The sequence below is a fragment of the Pongo abelii genome, chromosome 9, assembly GCF_028885655.2.
Source record: "Pongo abelii isolate AG06213 chromosome 9, NHGRI_mPonAbe1-v2.0_pri, whole genome shotgun sequence".
NCBI lineage: Eukaryota > Metazoa > Chordata > Mammalia > Primates > Hominidae > Pongo > Pongo abelii.
In genome coordinates this window covers 1,828,817-1,844,282 of record NC_071994.2, presented here as the reverse complement: position 1 = coordinate 1,844,282, position 15,466 = coordinate 1,828,817, and the positions used below count along the sequence as shown (strand labels likewise).

Below are 15,466 nucleotides of genomic sequence, written 5' to 3'. Positions count from 1 at the left end.
ATCTGTTGCTACAAGAGGAGAGGAAGAAAAAAAAAAACCCAAACCACCCCTCAGGAAGCGTTAAGCAAGTTACAGGGGCCTGGGGTGACAGAGACGGGGTGCGAGGGCCAAGATGGCCTCAGGCAGCTCCTCATGGCTCGGGGAGGGGGGCCCATGTTGCCCCTGGTCCCCACCAGTAGCTCTGGCCGTCAGGTCCACCTGTGAGTGGCCGGTTCTCCTGCAGCATCAGGGACAAACATGTCTGTGATCCCATAAGCACCACGTGAGCATTTTAGCTTCTTTGGGTGAAATCTACCCAGAGGCCGGCTCTCCTACAGGTGCTCATGGAACTTGGTGGAGCCTTTTCTCAAAGCCTGGGGTCATAGCCTTGAGCACATCAAATGGCTGTGGGTCCCAGGTGGCTTTGGGGGTTGTGCCCGGGATGCCCCTGCGTTCTACCCGTCAGGTGCCTTGTTCTGTCTTGGGCTCCCTTGCTGATGCCGAGCTGTCTGGCAGCTGCCTCGTCTCCCCGCTGCCCCTTGCTCTCCGTGCTCTGGGTGCTGGAGTTGACTACCGAGTGGTTCATGTCCCCAGGCTCTAAAGGCGGTGCCTCAGGGACCCTCCTGAGAGGCATAGGCCGGCCCGAGGAGAGGGATGGAGGCTGTTTCCAGCCCTCACTGTCCTCAGCTTCTGGGAGTGACCACGCAGTGGCTCCAGGGTCAGGAGGAGGGATACATGACTGTGGGAGCCAGACCCCAAAAGCTGAGGCAGGGGAGGACTTAAGCTGGGCCAGAGTAGGGCAGCCACAGAGGTGGCGAAGGCTTGCCTGCTGGAAACCTCAGCACAGGAGAAGGGGAGAAGGGAGCCCTGGCCAGCGGCTGGGCCTGAGAAATCCAACCAGCAAGGACTTGCAGGGGGTCCCTAGGCAAAGAGGGGCTGGAGAGAGGCCGGGGGTTGGGAGGGCCCTGGGCCCAGAGTGTTGACCCATCAGGGTAGGGCCGAACCGGAGGCCGCCTCCTTGGGATGCAGTGAGCCCCCACCCACCAAACATACCACAAAGACCAGCAGAGGCTTTCAGAGCCCCACGAGTGGAGGCACCAGAGGGATCCATGGCCCAGATGATGGGCAGGGCTAACACCAGATCAGGCCCAGCGCCATGGAGATGAATAGGCCATGCCTGTGTCTTCCCCACGCCTCCTCCCTGGGGGTCCCTAAGGGCCCCCAAGTCCCCCTTGCAGAGTGGCACATGGCAGAGCCCTGAGGTTCTCACCATGCAGCCTCCATCCTGAGGCCATCCTGAAACGGCTCCCCTTGTGATGGTAGGGTCTCGCCTCCAGGTTGCAGCCATTCCGCTCACCCACCCGTCCAGGCACCGCATTGGCAGGTGCAATGCCTGTGTCCTCCTGCCCTTGAGGTCCTTCCCCTGGCCTGCAGAAGGGCAGCCCCAACGTCGTCGCTGGGAGCTTCAGGAACCTTGCCAGGAAGAGGACAGGCAGGTGGAGGCTGGGCCACACCCTTCTGCCCTCTACTGCCCGAAGGCTGGACCGGCTGCCTCCCTTTTGGAGCTAGAGCAAAATGAGAATGCAGAACCCTATGGTTCAAAAACTAAGAATTTTGGCCGGGTGCGGTGGCTCACACCTGTAATCCCAGCACTTTGGGAGCCCGAGGCAGGTGGATCACTTGAGGTCAGGAGTTTGACACCAGCCTGGCCAACATGGTGAAACCCCATCTCTACTAAAAATACAAAAATTAGCCAGGCGTGGTGGCGGGCGGCTGTAAGCCCAGCTACTCGGGAAGCTGAGATAGGAGAATCACTTGAACTTGGGAGGCGGAGTTTGCGGTGAGCCAAGATCGTGCCACTACACTTCAGCCTGGGCGACAGAGTTAGACTCCATCTCAAACAAAACAAAAACAAAAAAACCCTAAGAATTTCAAGAGGGAGACACAGAGCACAAAACCACACTCAGCCCCAGGTCTACGAAGCTGCTCAGGCAGAGGGGGAGGCCCACAAGCCCTGGAGCTGAAGGCTGGGGTGACGATCAGCCTGCCCCAAGGGCTGGGAGAGTGTGCCCTCCTCCCCTCTGCCTACCCAACCCTGTTGGGGCTGAATCATGCCCCCCCACATTCATATGGTGAAGTTCTAACCCTACCACTAGCCCAGCCCCTCAGAGCGTGACCGTGTTTGGAAGCGGAGTTGCTGCAGGTGTCATTAGCTGGATGAGGTCATGGTGGAGGAGGGTGATCGCTCATCCACTGTGACTGGTTTCCTTACAAAAAGAGGAAATGTGGGCCAGGCACGGTGGCTCACGCCTGCAATGCCAGCATTTTGGGAGGCCAAGGAGGGCAGATCACGAGCTCAGGAGATCAAGACCATCCTGGCTAACACGGTGAAACACCACCTCTACTAAAAATACAAAAAAAAAAAAAAAAAAAAATTAGCCAGGCGTGGTGGCGTGTGCCTATAGTCTCAGCTACTCGGGAGGCTGAGGAAGGAGAATGGCTTGAACCCAGGAGGCGGAGGTTGCAGTGAGCTGAGATCACGCCACTGCACTCCAGCCTGGGTGACAGAGCGAGACTCTGTCTCAAAAAAAAAAAAAAAAAAAAAAAAAGAGGAAATGTGGACATGGGACATGGACACCCACGGTGGGGAGCCTCCCATGAGAAGACAGCGGAGATGAGGGTGAGGCATCCACAAGGCGGTTGCACCAAGGGGCACCAGGACCCCCAGCAGTGGGAGAGGCCTCAGGAGAACCAGCCCTGTCCACCCCAGGATCTCGGACTTCCGGAATGTGGGAGCTCAACGTCACGGCAGCCGCGGGGCAGCAGGACAGCCCCTCCAGCAACACGTCCTACAAGCAGGCCAAGGCATGGGGGAGCCCTGCCTGTTCTCGAGGAACCCAGGCTGAGGAATAGGCACACTCCAGGATGCTCACAGGGCTCTGGGAGGCCTTCTCAGCAGATGTGTGCCCTCACCTCCCAAATCGCAGTGGAAAGGGAAGCCAGGGTGCAAGGTGTCCTCCTGTGGCCGTCCAGCCCTCTCTCCTGCCCACATCACCATCATGGAGGAAGCAGACTCTTGCTCTCTCACTCAGCTCCTCCTCCGCAGACGCTAGGGCCATCTTGGGTCCCATCCACCTTCCTCCCGGTCCCCCCAGCCTCCCCTCCCTACACCCTCCACATTGATGTGCAAATCACTCAACCTTTTAACAAAAAAACAAAAGCAAAGAGCATCCCGGAGGCTGCCCAGCCCATGTGGCCCACCCACTTCTCACTCCTTCCCTCCCTGGCCGAGCCCCTGCCTCCAGCCCTTCTCTCCACTCAGCCTGGACTGGCAGGCATGGGCAAGGAAGGAGGTGTCCCCGCCGTGGGGGCCCAGACACTCCTCAGGCAGTCCGGACATTTGTGTGTGTGTGTGTGTGTGTGTATGTGTGTGTGTGTGACAGGGTCTTGCTCTGTTGCCCAGACTGAAGTGCAGTGGTGCAACCAGGGCTCACTGCAGCCTCCACCTCCTCAGCTCAAGTGATCCTCCCGCCTCAGCCTCCCAAGTAACTGGGGTCACAGGTACATACCACCACGCCCAGCTAATTAAAAAATTTTTTTGTGTGTACAGATGGGGTCTCGCCATGTTTCCCAGGCTGGTCTTGAGCTCCTGGGCTCAAACCATCCTCCTGTCTCAGCCTCCCACAGTGCTGGGAGTACAAGCATGAACCACTGCACTCGGGCAGTGCATGCATGTTTGAGAACCACGTAGGCCCTGCTGGGTGGGAGGTTAAACAGGAACAGAGCCTTCCTCTGAAGAGCTAAGAGTCTACCCAAGAATCAGATGCAGAATCATTTCTTCCCTCAGTGCCGCTCACTCCTGAAACTCTACGGGAAGTGTATGGAGGGCAGACCCCGGCCCCTCCGTTGTCCTGTCTCCAAATCTGGTGCAGGATCTGGCAAGCAGCATGGGGACCAGCAAGCGGCCGCGTCAGGTGATGAGTTAGTTTGGATTCTGGGATGGAGCGAGCTGAGGGCATCAGACTCTGGGGGATGGAGCCAAGCAGGGAAGCCCTGAGGGGTCAGCCAGGAGGAGGTCTGTGCCAGGCGGGCAGGACACAGGGACACTCCAGGTGCAGAGGCCACAAGGCAGATGTCTGGGCAGTGCAGACCTGGATTTGAGGGGAGAAGCCGGGGGTTGGGACCTGTGTAGCAGGCTGGAGGTGCGTGTAGAAGTCCCCGATGAGCAGGGAGAGGCCTGGGCAGGAGATGCTGTGTGCTGGCACCATGGGCTGGAAAGGACATCCCGCAGTACAGGACATCCCACAGCACCCCTCCCTGGCAAATCACTCTGTGGGCACACGCAGGTGCTGGAGGGGTTTGCTGTGGGGAGCAAAGCTGGGGGCTGTGCCCTCTCCCTGCACGCGAGTTGGGGTCACTTGGCCCCTTTCCTTCCACTGGTCGTGGCCACTGGTGAGCTTGGGAATCTGGCCTGGGAGTAAAGAGAGTGAAGAGAGTGAAGAGAGTGAGAAGCTCTCAATGGGGACAGAGACAGACAGGAAAGGGGCGGAGAAGCCTTCAAGGGGGCCGGTTGGATCGGAGGGATGCCAGGAGAGGGCAGTGACCAGACAGCTGCCCCTAGCAAAGCGGACAGGCCGGGCGGCGGGGAGGCAGTACTGGGGGAGCCCAGGGTTCAGGGCCAGCTGAGGGTGGAAGAAGTTCTCCAGCTGGCGCAAAGAGACACGGGCCAGGTCAGAGAAGACGGGCGTCGGTCGGCATGAAAGGCCTTGGGTCAGAGAGCTTGGCTATTTATTTTGTTTGCTTTTAGTTTTTACTTTATTTTTTATTTTTATTTTTTAAATTTGTAGAGATGGGGTTTTGCTATGTTGCCCAGGCTGATCTCAAACTCCTGGCCTCAAGTGATCGTCGTCACTGTGTCGCCCAGGCTGGAGTGCATTGGTGTGATCTCGGCTCACTGCAACCTGCGCCTCTTGGGCTCAAGCAATTCTCCTGCCTCAGCCTCCTGAGTAGCTGGGACAACAGAAGCCCACCACCACACCCGGCTAATTTTGGTATTTTTAGTAGAGATGGAGTTTCACCATGTTGGCCAGGCTGGTCTCGAACTCCCAACCTCAAGTGATCCGCCCACCTTGGTCTTCCAAAATCCTGAGATTACAGGCATGAGTCATCGGCCTGGCCTTCTTCTTTTTTTCTTTCTTTAAATTCTCAAAGCTTTTATTTTTTGAGATGGAGTCTCGCTCTGTTGCCCAGGATGGAGTGCAGAGGCGTGATCTGGGCTAACTGCAACCTCTGCCTCCTGGGCTCAAGCAGTCCTCCTGCCTCAGCCTAGCTCTGCCTCCCTAGCTGGGACCACAGACATACACCACCACACCCGGTTAATTTTCATATTGTTTTGTAGAGACAGGGGTCTCACTTTGTTGCCCAGGCTGGTCCTGAACTCCTGAGCTCGAGGCTCCCCACTCAGCCTCCCAAAGTGCTGGGATTAAAGGCGTGAGCCACCACACTTGGCCTTCATTTTTTTTGTCTCTCTCCCTTTGACAATCTTTAGAGCTTGGTGTTGTCTCCACTATTTGGCGGCGTCAGAGTGAGCGGGGCCTTCACTCATGAGAAGCTCAACCTGCAGCAACAGCGGTGCCGGCTGGGACCTGCAGGCAGGGAGCTGACCTGAGAGCCGTGAAGGGCCTCGCTGTGGACATGTGCTCCGGGGGGCACGGGACGCTTCACGAGAGGGCGGTGATAATTGCTGGGTTCTGCCCCGATGGCCTCTGGTTTGAGGTGGGGGACCCAGGTGATTTAGGGTGTGAGTGAAAGATTTTGGGGGCTTGGTGGAGGGGGCGGAGGGAAGGATCAGAAGGAGGAAGCTCGTGGAAACCATGCCTGGCCCGATGCCGCGCTGATTCTCGGCGGCCTGCTGGAGGGCCAGCTGCAGAGACTGGAGCCTGCGAGGACCCAGGCCTTCCTGATGGCTGGAGGAGGGGGCAGGGAGTCAGGAGCAGCTTGGCAAGGAGGGGGAGCAATGGGAGATGACAGGGGGTGGTGAGGAGGTGGGGGTGACTGGGGCCAGGGGAGGGAGAGGCCCTGGGGCCAGGCTGTGCTTGTCGAGGGGGCGGAGGTGCTTGCAGGAGGGCAGAAGCAACAAGGGGATCAGGGGGTTTCCAGCGTGGTCACGGCCAGCTCCGCGCAATGGGGAACACTGGCTGCCAGAGGACTCCGGTATACATGGTGGTCCCAGCGTCCTGTAGGGACTGTTAGACAATCCTCATGCAGACCCCTGTCTCCATCCTGAGGTCCTGTCACAGGTGTATGCCTCGCCCCAGCAGCACTGACACAGCTGCAAATAACTCCAGGTCCCTGACTTCGTGGATTTTCCCTCCCAGAGGAAGAGACGGACAGTGAACAAGTGAAAAAACAAGTCCACGGTCATTCTGGAAAATAACCAGGAGAAGTCACAGAGATGGCTGGGGGACTCACGGAGGGCTTCACGGAGGAGGTGACCATGCTGGAACTAAAGGGTATGAAGGAGATGGCTACAGGGAGAGTGGGGAGAAGCTTCCAGGCCTGGGGCAGAGGCAGGCTTGGTGGTCCTGGTGTGATATTCAGCAGCTGGGTGGTCCAGGGGGCCAAGCCAGGCCTTGCTGGGGCTGGGGGAGAGTCGGGCTGACTCTGGGGGGCACATAGGAGGGGAGCTTAGGGATGCAGGAGGTGCCAGCCGGGTCTCTGCCTACCTGGTGATCCAGTGAGGCAGGCGCTCTCATCTCCATGTTCATTGTACGTCTGGGTAAACCAAGGCTGGGCAGCCCCCTGGGGTGGAGTGGGGGCTGAGCCACAGAGGCAGCTCTAGCCCTGGGCTCCAGGGCTGTCTGGGGAGAGCTGGAGCCAGAGGAGTGGGGGTGGTGAGGCCCTGGCAAGCACCGGGCTGAGCTTTCCAAGGATGGCTGGAGCCAGGCACCAGCCTGCAAAGGTGGGTCTGGGCCCAGGCACAGCAGGTGCCAGGGGAACAAAAAGGACAAGGGCTGCACAGGTCAGGGGTGAGGTGCAGCTGGAGAGAGAGGGTGAAGCCCAGCCCTGATCCTGGGGCCCCTCGGTGGCGGCCCAGGGAACCCCTGAGGACCACACAGGGGGTCCAGCAGGTGGACATTCATGGGGAACTCTGTGTCCCCCTCTGGGACCCCACTCCCGGCTTCCCCTTGATCGGGTGCGTGAGGGGGTGAAAGTCGGGGGAAGCCCCCTCTGAGTTCAGCCCTGCGGAGAGAATGAAGCCCTGTGACCTGCCTCATCCTAGCTCCACCCAGCGCCCAGCGTGGCCAGGGCACCCAGGCCTCCCTCCTGCTGTCCCTGAAGGGCAACTTTCCAGCCTTGGATCCCTGGCCCTAACCCTAACCCTAACCCTAACTCTAACCCTAACCAAGGTGTCCCTGGGGGCCTGGCACCCAGCCCCGCCCTCGGCCCTCAGCCAGGGGCACACACGCAGTCCTCAGCCTCCCCCACCACCCCGAAGTCCCCCACACCCTCTGGGGCACCTTTCTGCCCACACCTGAGCCCTGTGAGCTCCTCTCTGCTAACTTGTGGTATTTTTCATGTCATCTGTTTTTGTTGTTGCTTACAAATTGTGTTGCTTTAACTTTTAAAGAAAAGTTTAGCTTTGGGGGAAGTCATTTCAAACCCACAGAGAAGTTTCAAGAATAAGAATTTGACAAGGTGCCTCTGTACCCCCCTCACCCAGGGCACACGTCCACTTTGCCATTCGACCCCTGCCTCTCTGCCTCTCGGCCTCTCTCTCTGTTTCTCTGAGCCTCTGTCTCTTTCTCTCTGCCTCTGTCCGTGTCTCTCTGTCTCTGTCTCTCTGTCTCTGTCTCTGTGTCCCTCTGTCTCTGTGTGTCTCTCTGTCTCTGTGTCTCTGTCTCTGTCTCTGTGTCTCTGTCTCTCTGCCTCTGCCTCTCTGTCTCTCTGTCTCCCTCCTTTCCTCCTAAAGACTTTAAGGTCTGTTTCCTTGGAATGCAGATGTTGTTTTGTGTAACCACAGAGTAGCTATGAACTTGAGCACGTTTACCGCGGACACTGCTTGTTATCTTGTCTGCCAGTCTGTGTCCTGATGGCCGCTCCCATCAGCGGGGGCACAGGGCAGGCCCTCTGCGTCACCGCAGCCTCCTAGCAGAAAGGACACGTCAGGCTCTTCCTGCACGTTTTCTGCCCCACCCTGCAGTCAGCCTCTCTTCCGAGGAGCCCCGGGTCCTTCAGGGGAGGACGGCTTTAGGGAGCGGGGCCTGGGGCCTGGTTTGCTCCTTGACACTGGGGTGTCTGCGTCTCAGTGGCTCAGCGGCAGAGCAGGAAATGCCCGTGTGTGCAGAAGCACCCACGCCTGCCCTGCACCCACGCCTGCCTCCCCCGAGGAACCCCTGCTGTCTGTCTCCAGCAGCCGCAACCCACAGGGGTGCCCTGTGCGCTTCCTCCCACCCGTCCCTCCTTGGCCCGCTGTGCCCAGTCTTCCCCAACCCCTTCCTGGCCACAGCCCAGCACGGGTTACCTGGGACTTCAGAGGCCATGTCCTCCCCGACCTCCAGAGCCACGCACAGGGCTGCCCACATCCCCTGCCCTGGGCCTGTCCCCCTCCTCTTCCGGGACTCCCCTGGGGCTCATGATGCCTGCCCCGGCTGCCCTGGCTGTCCCCGCCCTCCCCCTCCTCTCCTCTCGCCCTGGCCTTGGGCACCTCTGCCCATCGGCTCACCACCCAGGACACCCACATCCACATCTCCAGCCCAGCCCCTGCTCCAGCTGCCTGGGCCAGCTCTCCCCTCGGAATTTCCACGGGGCCCCCAAACCCAGCGGCCCCAAAGTGAGTGCCTCACCTCCTCCCAAAGCCACTTTCTCACAGCTCCTGCCCTGGAGAACAGTCTCCGCCCGCCCGTGCCCCCAGCAGGTGCCTGCCTTCCTCATGTCCCTCAGCCAACAAGTCCTGGGGACCTGGCCCCTTCCATGTCTCCCTTCCTCACTCCCCCGACCCGGTGGTGACTTCCACTGTGCTCCGCCCTGCTGAGGTCCTTCTAGAATGCAGAGCTGGGGGACTGCCCCATGTGGCACTGGCTGCAGGCCTCACTTCCAGCAGGGACACCAGAATCACCCGAGGGGGACGGAGCCGGGCTCAGAGGGGCGCCGGTTTGATATTTGCTGGTTTGCTTTCCGCAGGCCTCTCACTTACTCCTTCATTTACTCATTCACTCATTTATTGGAAATTTAACAAACACCCGTGCATCTACTATCCAGCCCAAGAATTAAAACATCCCCCAAACCTTCATCAGCGTAGGGGTCCTCTCTGCCCCTGCTCTGCCCCCACCCCACCCACCCCAGAGGGTCACTCTTTGGAATTTCGTGTTTGTGTTCAACATTTCCTTCCTTTGAAATAAAAAAGATAATTTTCCCACACAGTGTGTCTGCCCTGGCCGAGTTGAATCTTGTGGTTGGGAGCCAGGTGTGATGCTCCTGCCCCGGCTCCTCTGTCCCACTCCTCTGACGCCCTGTGGGATTGGGTCCGGCCCCCTTTCCCAGTGGGCACAGGCTCCGGAAAGCTGCCGTGTCCCCTGCAAGGGGTCCATGGCCAGGCCCCACTGCCGCCTGTCCCTCGCTCTGCCTGTTGCCTGCCTGGCTCTACATGGGACGTGCTTCGGCCTGCAGCACCCTCTGCCTCCACACTTGTCCTCCTTCAGGTCTCAGCCGAGGCTTGGGCTTGTGCAGAGTCCCCCCCACAGGCCAGATCTCAGGCCTCACTTCTGTACCCCACGGCCTCCTACACCCTGGGCCGCGCCTGGTCCCATCATTCTGGCATGGGGCGCCATGCACCTCTGCCCCAGCTGCACCCACCAGGCAGTGTCCCCTTGGCCCCAAGCTGCCCTGCCTCGTGCCTTCCCCTACAGAAGGCTCCAGGAGAAGCCCCGGGTGGGGGGTTCGGACTGGCGTGGGGCTCCAGCTACAGAAAAGGTCAGAGCTGAGTGCCAGTGCTGGAGGGTGCCCGGGGAGCAGGGGACTGCACACAGCCAAGGCCGTCCCGGGCGCCCACTGACGTCAGTCCCTCAAGGCAGCCCGAGGCGGAACTGCTGCTGCACGTCCACCTCCGGCAGATCAATCGAAGGGACCTCCCGGGGGCAAGGGCACAGCGCGGGCTGGCAGCCTCCCCAGGGCAGATCTGAGCACAGGGACCTTGGCGTGCCTGCTCTGTCAGCCTTCAAAGAGCAGGGCTGATAACGCGGCCTTGCTGTCACCGGCCTTGTCAGAACCTGTCAGTTGCCTTGCCCTTGGTGGCCAGATGGGGCTGGGATCTTGGGGTTGAGTGGAAACGAGACTTGGGAGCCACACTGGGGCCAGGTCAGGGCCAGGCCCAGCCCCTGCCCGATGGGCACAGGTCTCTTGGTCCCCTGGCATAGTGAGGAGTGACACAGCCTGCCTTTCAGGGTGGCAGTAAGGACCAGAGACGAGGCCGGCCAGCCTCCAGCACCATGCTGGTCCCCAGCCCGGAGACTGCCAATTTGGCCTGGTCATGGCCCACCATGCAGGCTCGCCCCTCCACGCTCCCCGCGCCCAGCCTCAGTGCTCAGGGCAGGGGGCAGATAGGAAAAGCAGGGAGGCCCCGGGGCTGGGGGTCTGCCCCTAAAGTGATGTGGGAGGGGGATGAGCAGGAGGATCTGGGGGTGGGCACGCGTGGACAGCAGCCTGGGGTCTAATGTGGCTCTTGGCTTCCTGCCTCAGATGAGCTCCCTGAGGAGGGGCAGCTTGGGAGGCACAGGGGGCTGCCCCCAGCACTGCAGGGGCCACACGTGTGTGGATGTCTCTGGAGCCCCGGGAGGGCCTCTGGATGGCTGTGCAAATGGGAGACCCGCTTATCTCGGAAACTCCCACCCAGACCTGGCTCGGCTCCGAAGCCTCCATCCCCAGCCCTGCGTGTTGGATGTGCCCAGGCCGAGCCCTGGGAACGCCTGGGGAACTATCAGGGCCCTCTCCAAACAGCCCCGTACAGCCTGGGGTGGATTCCCCTGTAGGGGCCTTCCCAGGCTCACCTCCTTGCTGGAAGCAGCTTCCCTCCCAGCCTGAAATCCCAGGCCCCGTGTGGCCTCCTCCCAGGCTTTCCCTGCTGGCCACTGACCACACTGCAGGCCACCGATGCGGGGGCCCAGAGCATGGCCCAAGAGGCTGGGGAGAGCCAGACCAGACCAGCCATGGGGATTCAAATCCTTTATTGACAGTGGAGGTGAGGCCAGCCCTCCCTGGCAGGCTCTGGGTGCATCTCCCTGGTATGTTCTGCTGGGAGCCGGGCACTGGGGCAGGCGTAAGGGCAGCGAGTGGCCTAGGACTCGGACTCAAACATCTTCTTCCGGCCCTCCATGCCAGACTTCTCCTCGATGTTCTTCCTCCAGTCACCCACGTCTCGCAGATCCCGCTCCTGTGGAGGAGAGGGCAGGAGAGAGCTCAGGCCCACCCACTTATGCACGCACCCTGGTCCACACCACCTTCAGCCTCAGTTTACCCTCTGCATTGGGCAGTGGAGTGTCCCCTGCATGGCACCCTGGAGGGGCAGTGGTACAGGGCCCCTGGCAGGAGAGGTGTGGGAGGTGCTCCCCTGGCAGGGCAGGTGTGGGAGGTGCTCCCCAGGGACAGGGCAGGTGTGGGAGGTGCTCCACTGGCAGGGCAGGTGTGGGAGGTGCTCCATTGGCAGGGCAGGTGTGGGAGGTGCGCCCCAGGGACAGGGCAGGTGTGGGAGGTGCTCCCCTGGCAGGGCAGGTGTGGGAGGTGCTCCCCTGGCAGGGCAGGTGTGGGAGGTGCTCCCCTGGCAGGGCAGGTGTGGGAGGTGCTCCCCTGGCAGGGCAGGTGTGGTGGTGCTCCCCAGAGACAGGGCAGGTGTGGGTGTTGTGGCCCCCGGCAGGGCAGGTGTGATGGTGCTCCCCCCGTGGCACGCACCTTCTCTGTGTCCTCCTTCTTGACCTGCTTCAAGTTGGCCCTCAGGTCCATGCACACCTTGTGCTTCGAGCCCAGCAGGGCCTTGAGCATGGCGTCGGCCGACATGCGCACCCTCCGCAGTGGGGGCCGCTTGAACTTGCCCCGCAGATCAAACAGCTTCTGGTTCATGTCCTCCAGCTGTGGGCAGGGGAGCCAGGTGGGAGCCCGAGGTCCCGGTGGTCTCGGCCTCCCCGGCCCGCCCCGCCTGCCCGCTGGGCCACCGCCTGCCCGCCTGCCGCCGGCCCGCCGCCACCACTCACCTCCTTGCTGGTCTTCTGCACCCTCACCTCCATGTCGTACTTCTCCTCTTCAGCTGCATCGATCTTGGCGTGCAGCTGTTTGCAGAGCTCCTAGGGGTGGGTGTGGGGGTGGGCGGTCGTCCTGACACTTGGCAGCCATGGTCACCTGCCCCTGCCCTGACTACCCCGCTGGTCCTCTTGACAAGTGGGGAAACTGAGTTAGCAGGCAGCCCTGCTGCTGGGGAGGCGAGGAGGCCGGGGAGGGGCTGGTACCTGCACTTCAGACATGGAGCCCGGGATGTGCAGCGGCGGGCAGTGCTCCGCCAGGTAGTTCTGCTTCTCGGCCTCGCGGCGGCTCTCCTCCTTCTCCAGCTCCGTGGCCGCTATCTGCAGCATCACGCTCTGCAGTGGGGCGGGAGGTGAGGGGCTGCAGCCAGCTCCCCTGCAGACCCACCTGGGCGGCCCCCCGGGAGCCCACACCTACCTTCAGGTGCTGCCTGCGGGCCGTGATGGCCCTGTTCCGCTTCTGCAGGGCAGGGGACACGGGGTCGAGTCAGGATCTCCAGGTCTGGAGCACCCCCACCCCCTTCCACGCTCCCTGGCCAGGTCAGGGTCTCCAGCTCAGGGACCAGCAGAGCCTGGGGGCTCCCGAGGCCATGATGGGCAGGCTGGGCCTCCCTGGCCCCAGACCTTGCTCTGGGACACGGTGCTGTGTGGTGTGTGACACTTTGCCCAGGTGGCACATGATGCTGGGAGGCCAGAGGCTGGGGGAGAGGAGTCCGGGCCACAGGGCCAGTTGGGGGCAGGTCGGCTGGCGAGGTGGGGGTGGGAAGTGCAGGAATCAGAAAGAAGAAGTGATTCCCCTGTGACCAGGCCACAGCCACACTTCCCCTGCCCCAGAAGGCTCGGGGCAGCCACTTCCTCTCTTTCGGCAGCGTCTTGGTGGGTGGGTGGGACACTTTTGCCAGCAGGGAGGGCCGGGCCATCTTCCCTGGGCCTCAGGGCCTTAAGGCTGTGACCTATGACCTATCCCGAGTAGGGGGAGCCCCCTCCTCGTCATGTTTTGAGCCCCCAGCAAGTACTTACCTCCTCACTGTCCAGGGAGGGAGGACACAGGCAGGACGGGGAGAGAAGACAGAGGTTAGGGCCATGGCTGGCAGGGTCGGAGTGTGTGATGGGGCAGACAGGGCAGGAGGTGGGCAGAGTCACTGTATGGGGGTACAGGGGTGCCACTTACTCTCCCATCCTGAGGTCCTGAGCTTGGAGCCTGTGGGGAGAGGAAGGCAGAGGTGTTGGTCGGGCCCTTGCCACCGTGATGCCTGAGCCCATCAGGTGGGGAGGGGTTCGGGGCTCCCAATGACAGCCCCCTCCCGCCCACCCCCTACTCTCACCTCCTCCCCCTACTGTCACCTCCTTCAAGGACAGTGTCTTGGAATTCCCCAGGGTGAGAAGTAAGAGGAGAAAGTGTTCCCAAAATGTCCCAGGCATAGCCTGAGGAGCTGCAGCTGTCCCCGAGGGAGGGTGGGATGGGCCGGCGCAGGTGGCAGCCTGAGTGACGCTGTTATTTTTAACCCTCTCTCTTTGGCTTTGGGCCTAAGTGCATGGAAGAAATCTCTCCTCAGTTTGGCCTGGGAGCTCAGGTTCTGGGGTTTCTTGACCCCTAAACTCTCCTTCCAGGGTCCCCAAAGGTGAAGCCTGGTGGTCAGGGACTGTCTAGAACCTGCCTCACGCTACAGCTGCCTCCCCAAGCCTCTCCTTCTCACTCCCGGATCCGCGCAGGCCCCCAAAGAGGGCTGCTGGCGGCATCCCCCAGGCCCCCAGACCCCTGCCCCAGGGAGTCCTCCCTCAAACTAGCTCGAGCCACGCCCTGTCCCCCGGCCTCAGCGGGCTGGGCTGGGCCTCACCTAGAATCTGGGCAGCAGGGCTGGGAGCGAGGTCAGGCCGGCAGTGGCGAGTTGGGCTGGTGGGCCCAGGGGGAGGTGTATAAATGGCCTCCCCCAGGCTGGGCCCCTGCTCAGAAAGGGCATAGAGTCCTCCTCAGACCAATGGGGGCGCGGAGAGGCACAGAGACCTCCCCACCTGTCCGGCCTCCTGGCCTGGCCGCGTGCTGCCGCCCAGTACAAGAAGTCTTGGTGGGGGGTGCCGTGGCTGGGCTGCTCTATTTAGGGCTCGGTGACGCACTGGAGATGCCTCCGTTGTTCTTGTAAGGAGCCTGAGGACAGTGTGCCTGGCTTTGCCTGTGGCCTCGGCCGGGCACACGGCTCAGGTCAGCTGAGGAGTCACTGCGAGGATCCACACCTCGCCTTAGCCCATCTTGCCCGAGGTCAGCGTCCAGCCCACCAACCTGGCTGCTTGCTGGCGACAGCCACAGCCTCTCCCTGCGGGGCCAGATCCCCGGCTCAGCCCCTGCAATGGGTTTCCCACTTCAGCCCAGGCCTGACCCCCTTCTACAAGCCTGGCTCCTGGGGTGAGGTCTGGACCTCCAGATGTGGCCTTCTGGGCCCTGCCACAGAGGCCGAGGGCTGGGGGCTGCCCTCTCCCTGCTTGATGCTATCTTCCTGCCTGGGGAGCAGGACCAGGAGTGAGGGGCACGCCGCACGTGCCTCTGGGCCCCTCCCAGCCTGCCCAGAACACCCTGCTGCAGTCCCCTCGCCGGGCGACTTGGAACCCATCCTTCAACCTAAGGAGAATGGCGCCACCTGCGTTGGGAGCCTCTCTGATCCGTGGGGGCTTGGGGCCCGCCTGGCTGCCCGGGCAGGCCTGGAATTGCCCTTTTCACCCAGGCCCAAGGCCATCGCCCCCCCAGCCCCCAGGCCCCCACCCTGCAGAGGCCCCCTGGACCGTGACTTGGCACCCTCTCAGAGTGGGGGCTCTTGGCCCCAGCCCTGCCGGCTTCGCAGCCCCGTGGGGAGGATCAGAGGAGACAGCAGCGTGGAGGCTCCAGCCGCTAAGGCAGCCCAGATGTGTGGGGACGGGGAGGGGCATCCAGCCAGGACTGAGCCCCTGAAGGCCCCAGCGGCTTCCGAAGGCATCTGCTGCCCCCTGCTGCTTGTGTGGGGAAGGCCCTGCAGCACAGGTCTCTGAGGTGTTGGGGGTCCTCCCTCCACGCTCACCAGCCCCCAAACACCATTGCCCACTGTGTCCCTACAGGGCTGGCTCTAGCCCGCCCCATCCCATGTGGTCCCGACTCTCTGGCCCCCACCTCCCCGGTCTTCCCAGGCGGCCCGGAGAGAGGAGATCTCTGCTCCTGGGGAGGTTCCCCACCC

The 15,466-nt window shown here is 61.7% G+C and overlaps 1 protein-coding gene across 1 annotated transcript; it reads right to left on the bottom strand.

Moving 5' to 3' along the window:
- Positions 1 to 11,184: 11,184 nt before the first annotated feature.
- Positions 11,185 to 14,984, bottom strand: TNNI2 (troponin I2, fast skeletal type). The gene is made up of 6 exons (XM_054526174.1): positions 14,105 to 14,984; positions 12,685 to 13,467; positions 12,474 to 12,602; positions 12,222 to 12,311; positions 11,923 to 12,099; positions 11,185 to 11,407 (listed from the first exon to the last, which is right to left on the bottom strand). The coding sequence occupies exons 3-6, from the start codon at positions 12,594 to 12,596 to the stop codon at positions 11,312 to 11,314; spliced, it is 486 nt and encodes a 161-aa protein (XP_054382149.1). The 5' UTR covers positions 12,597 to 12,602; positions 12,685 to 13,467; positions 14,105 to 14,984; the 3' UTR covers positions 11,185 to 11,311.
- Between the last annotated feature and the right edge of the window lie 482 nt (positions 14,985 to 15,466).

What these genes read in the sequence shown, in the direction of transcription:
- TNNI2 (XM_054526174.1), bottom strand. Translation starts at nt 12,596, where the DNA reads ATGCTGCAGATAGCGGCCACGGAGCTGGAGAAGGAGGAGAGCCGCCGC. An exon ending in GCTCCATGTCTGAAGTGCAG is followed by an intron (nt 12,312 to 12,473) that starts GTACCAGCCCCT and finishes ACCCACCCCTAG; the next exon opens with GAGCTCTGCAAACAGCTGCA. An exon ending in AGAAGGAGGACACAGAGAAG is followed by an intron (nt 11,408 to 11,922) that starts GTGCGTGCCACG and finishes TCTCCTCCACAG; the next exon opens with GAGCGGGATCTGCGAGACGT.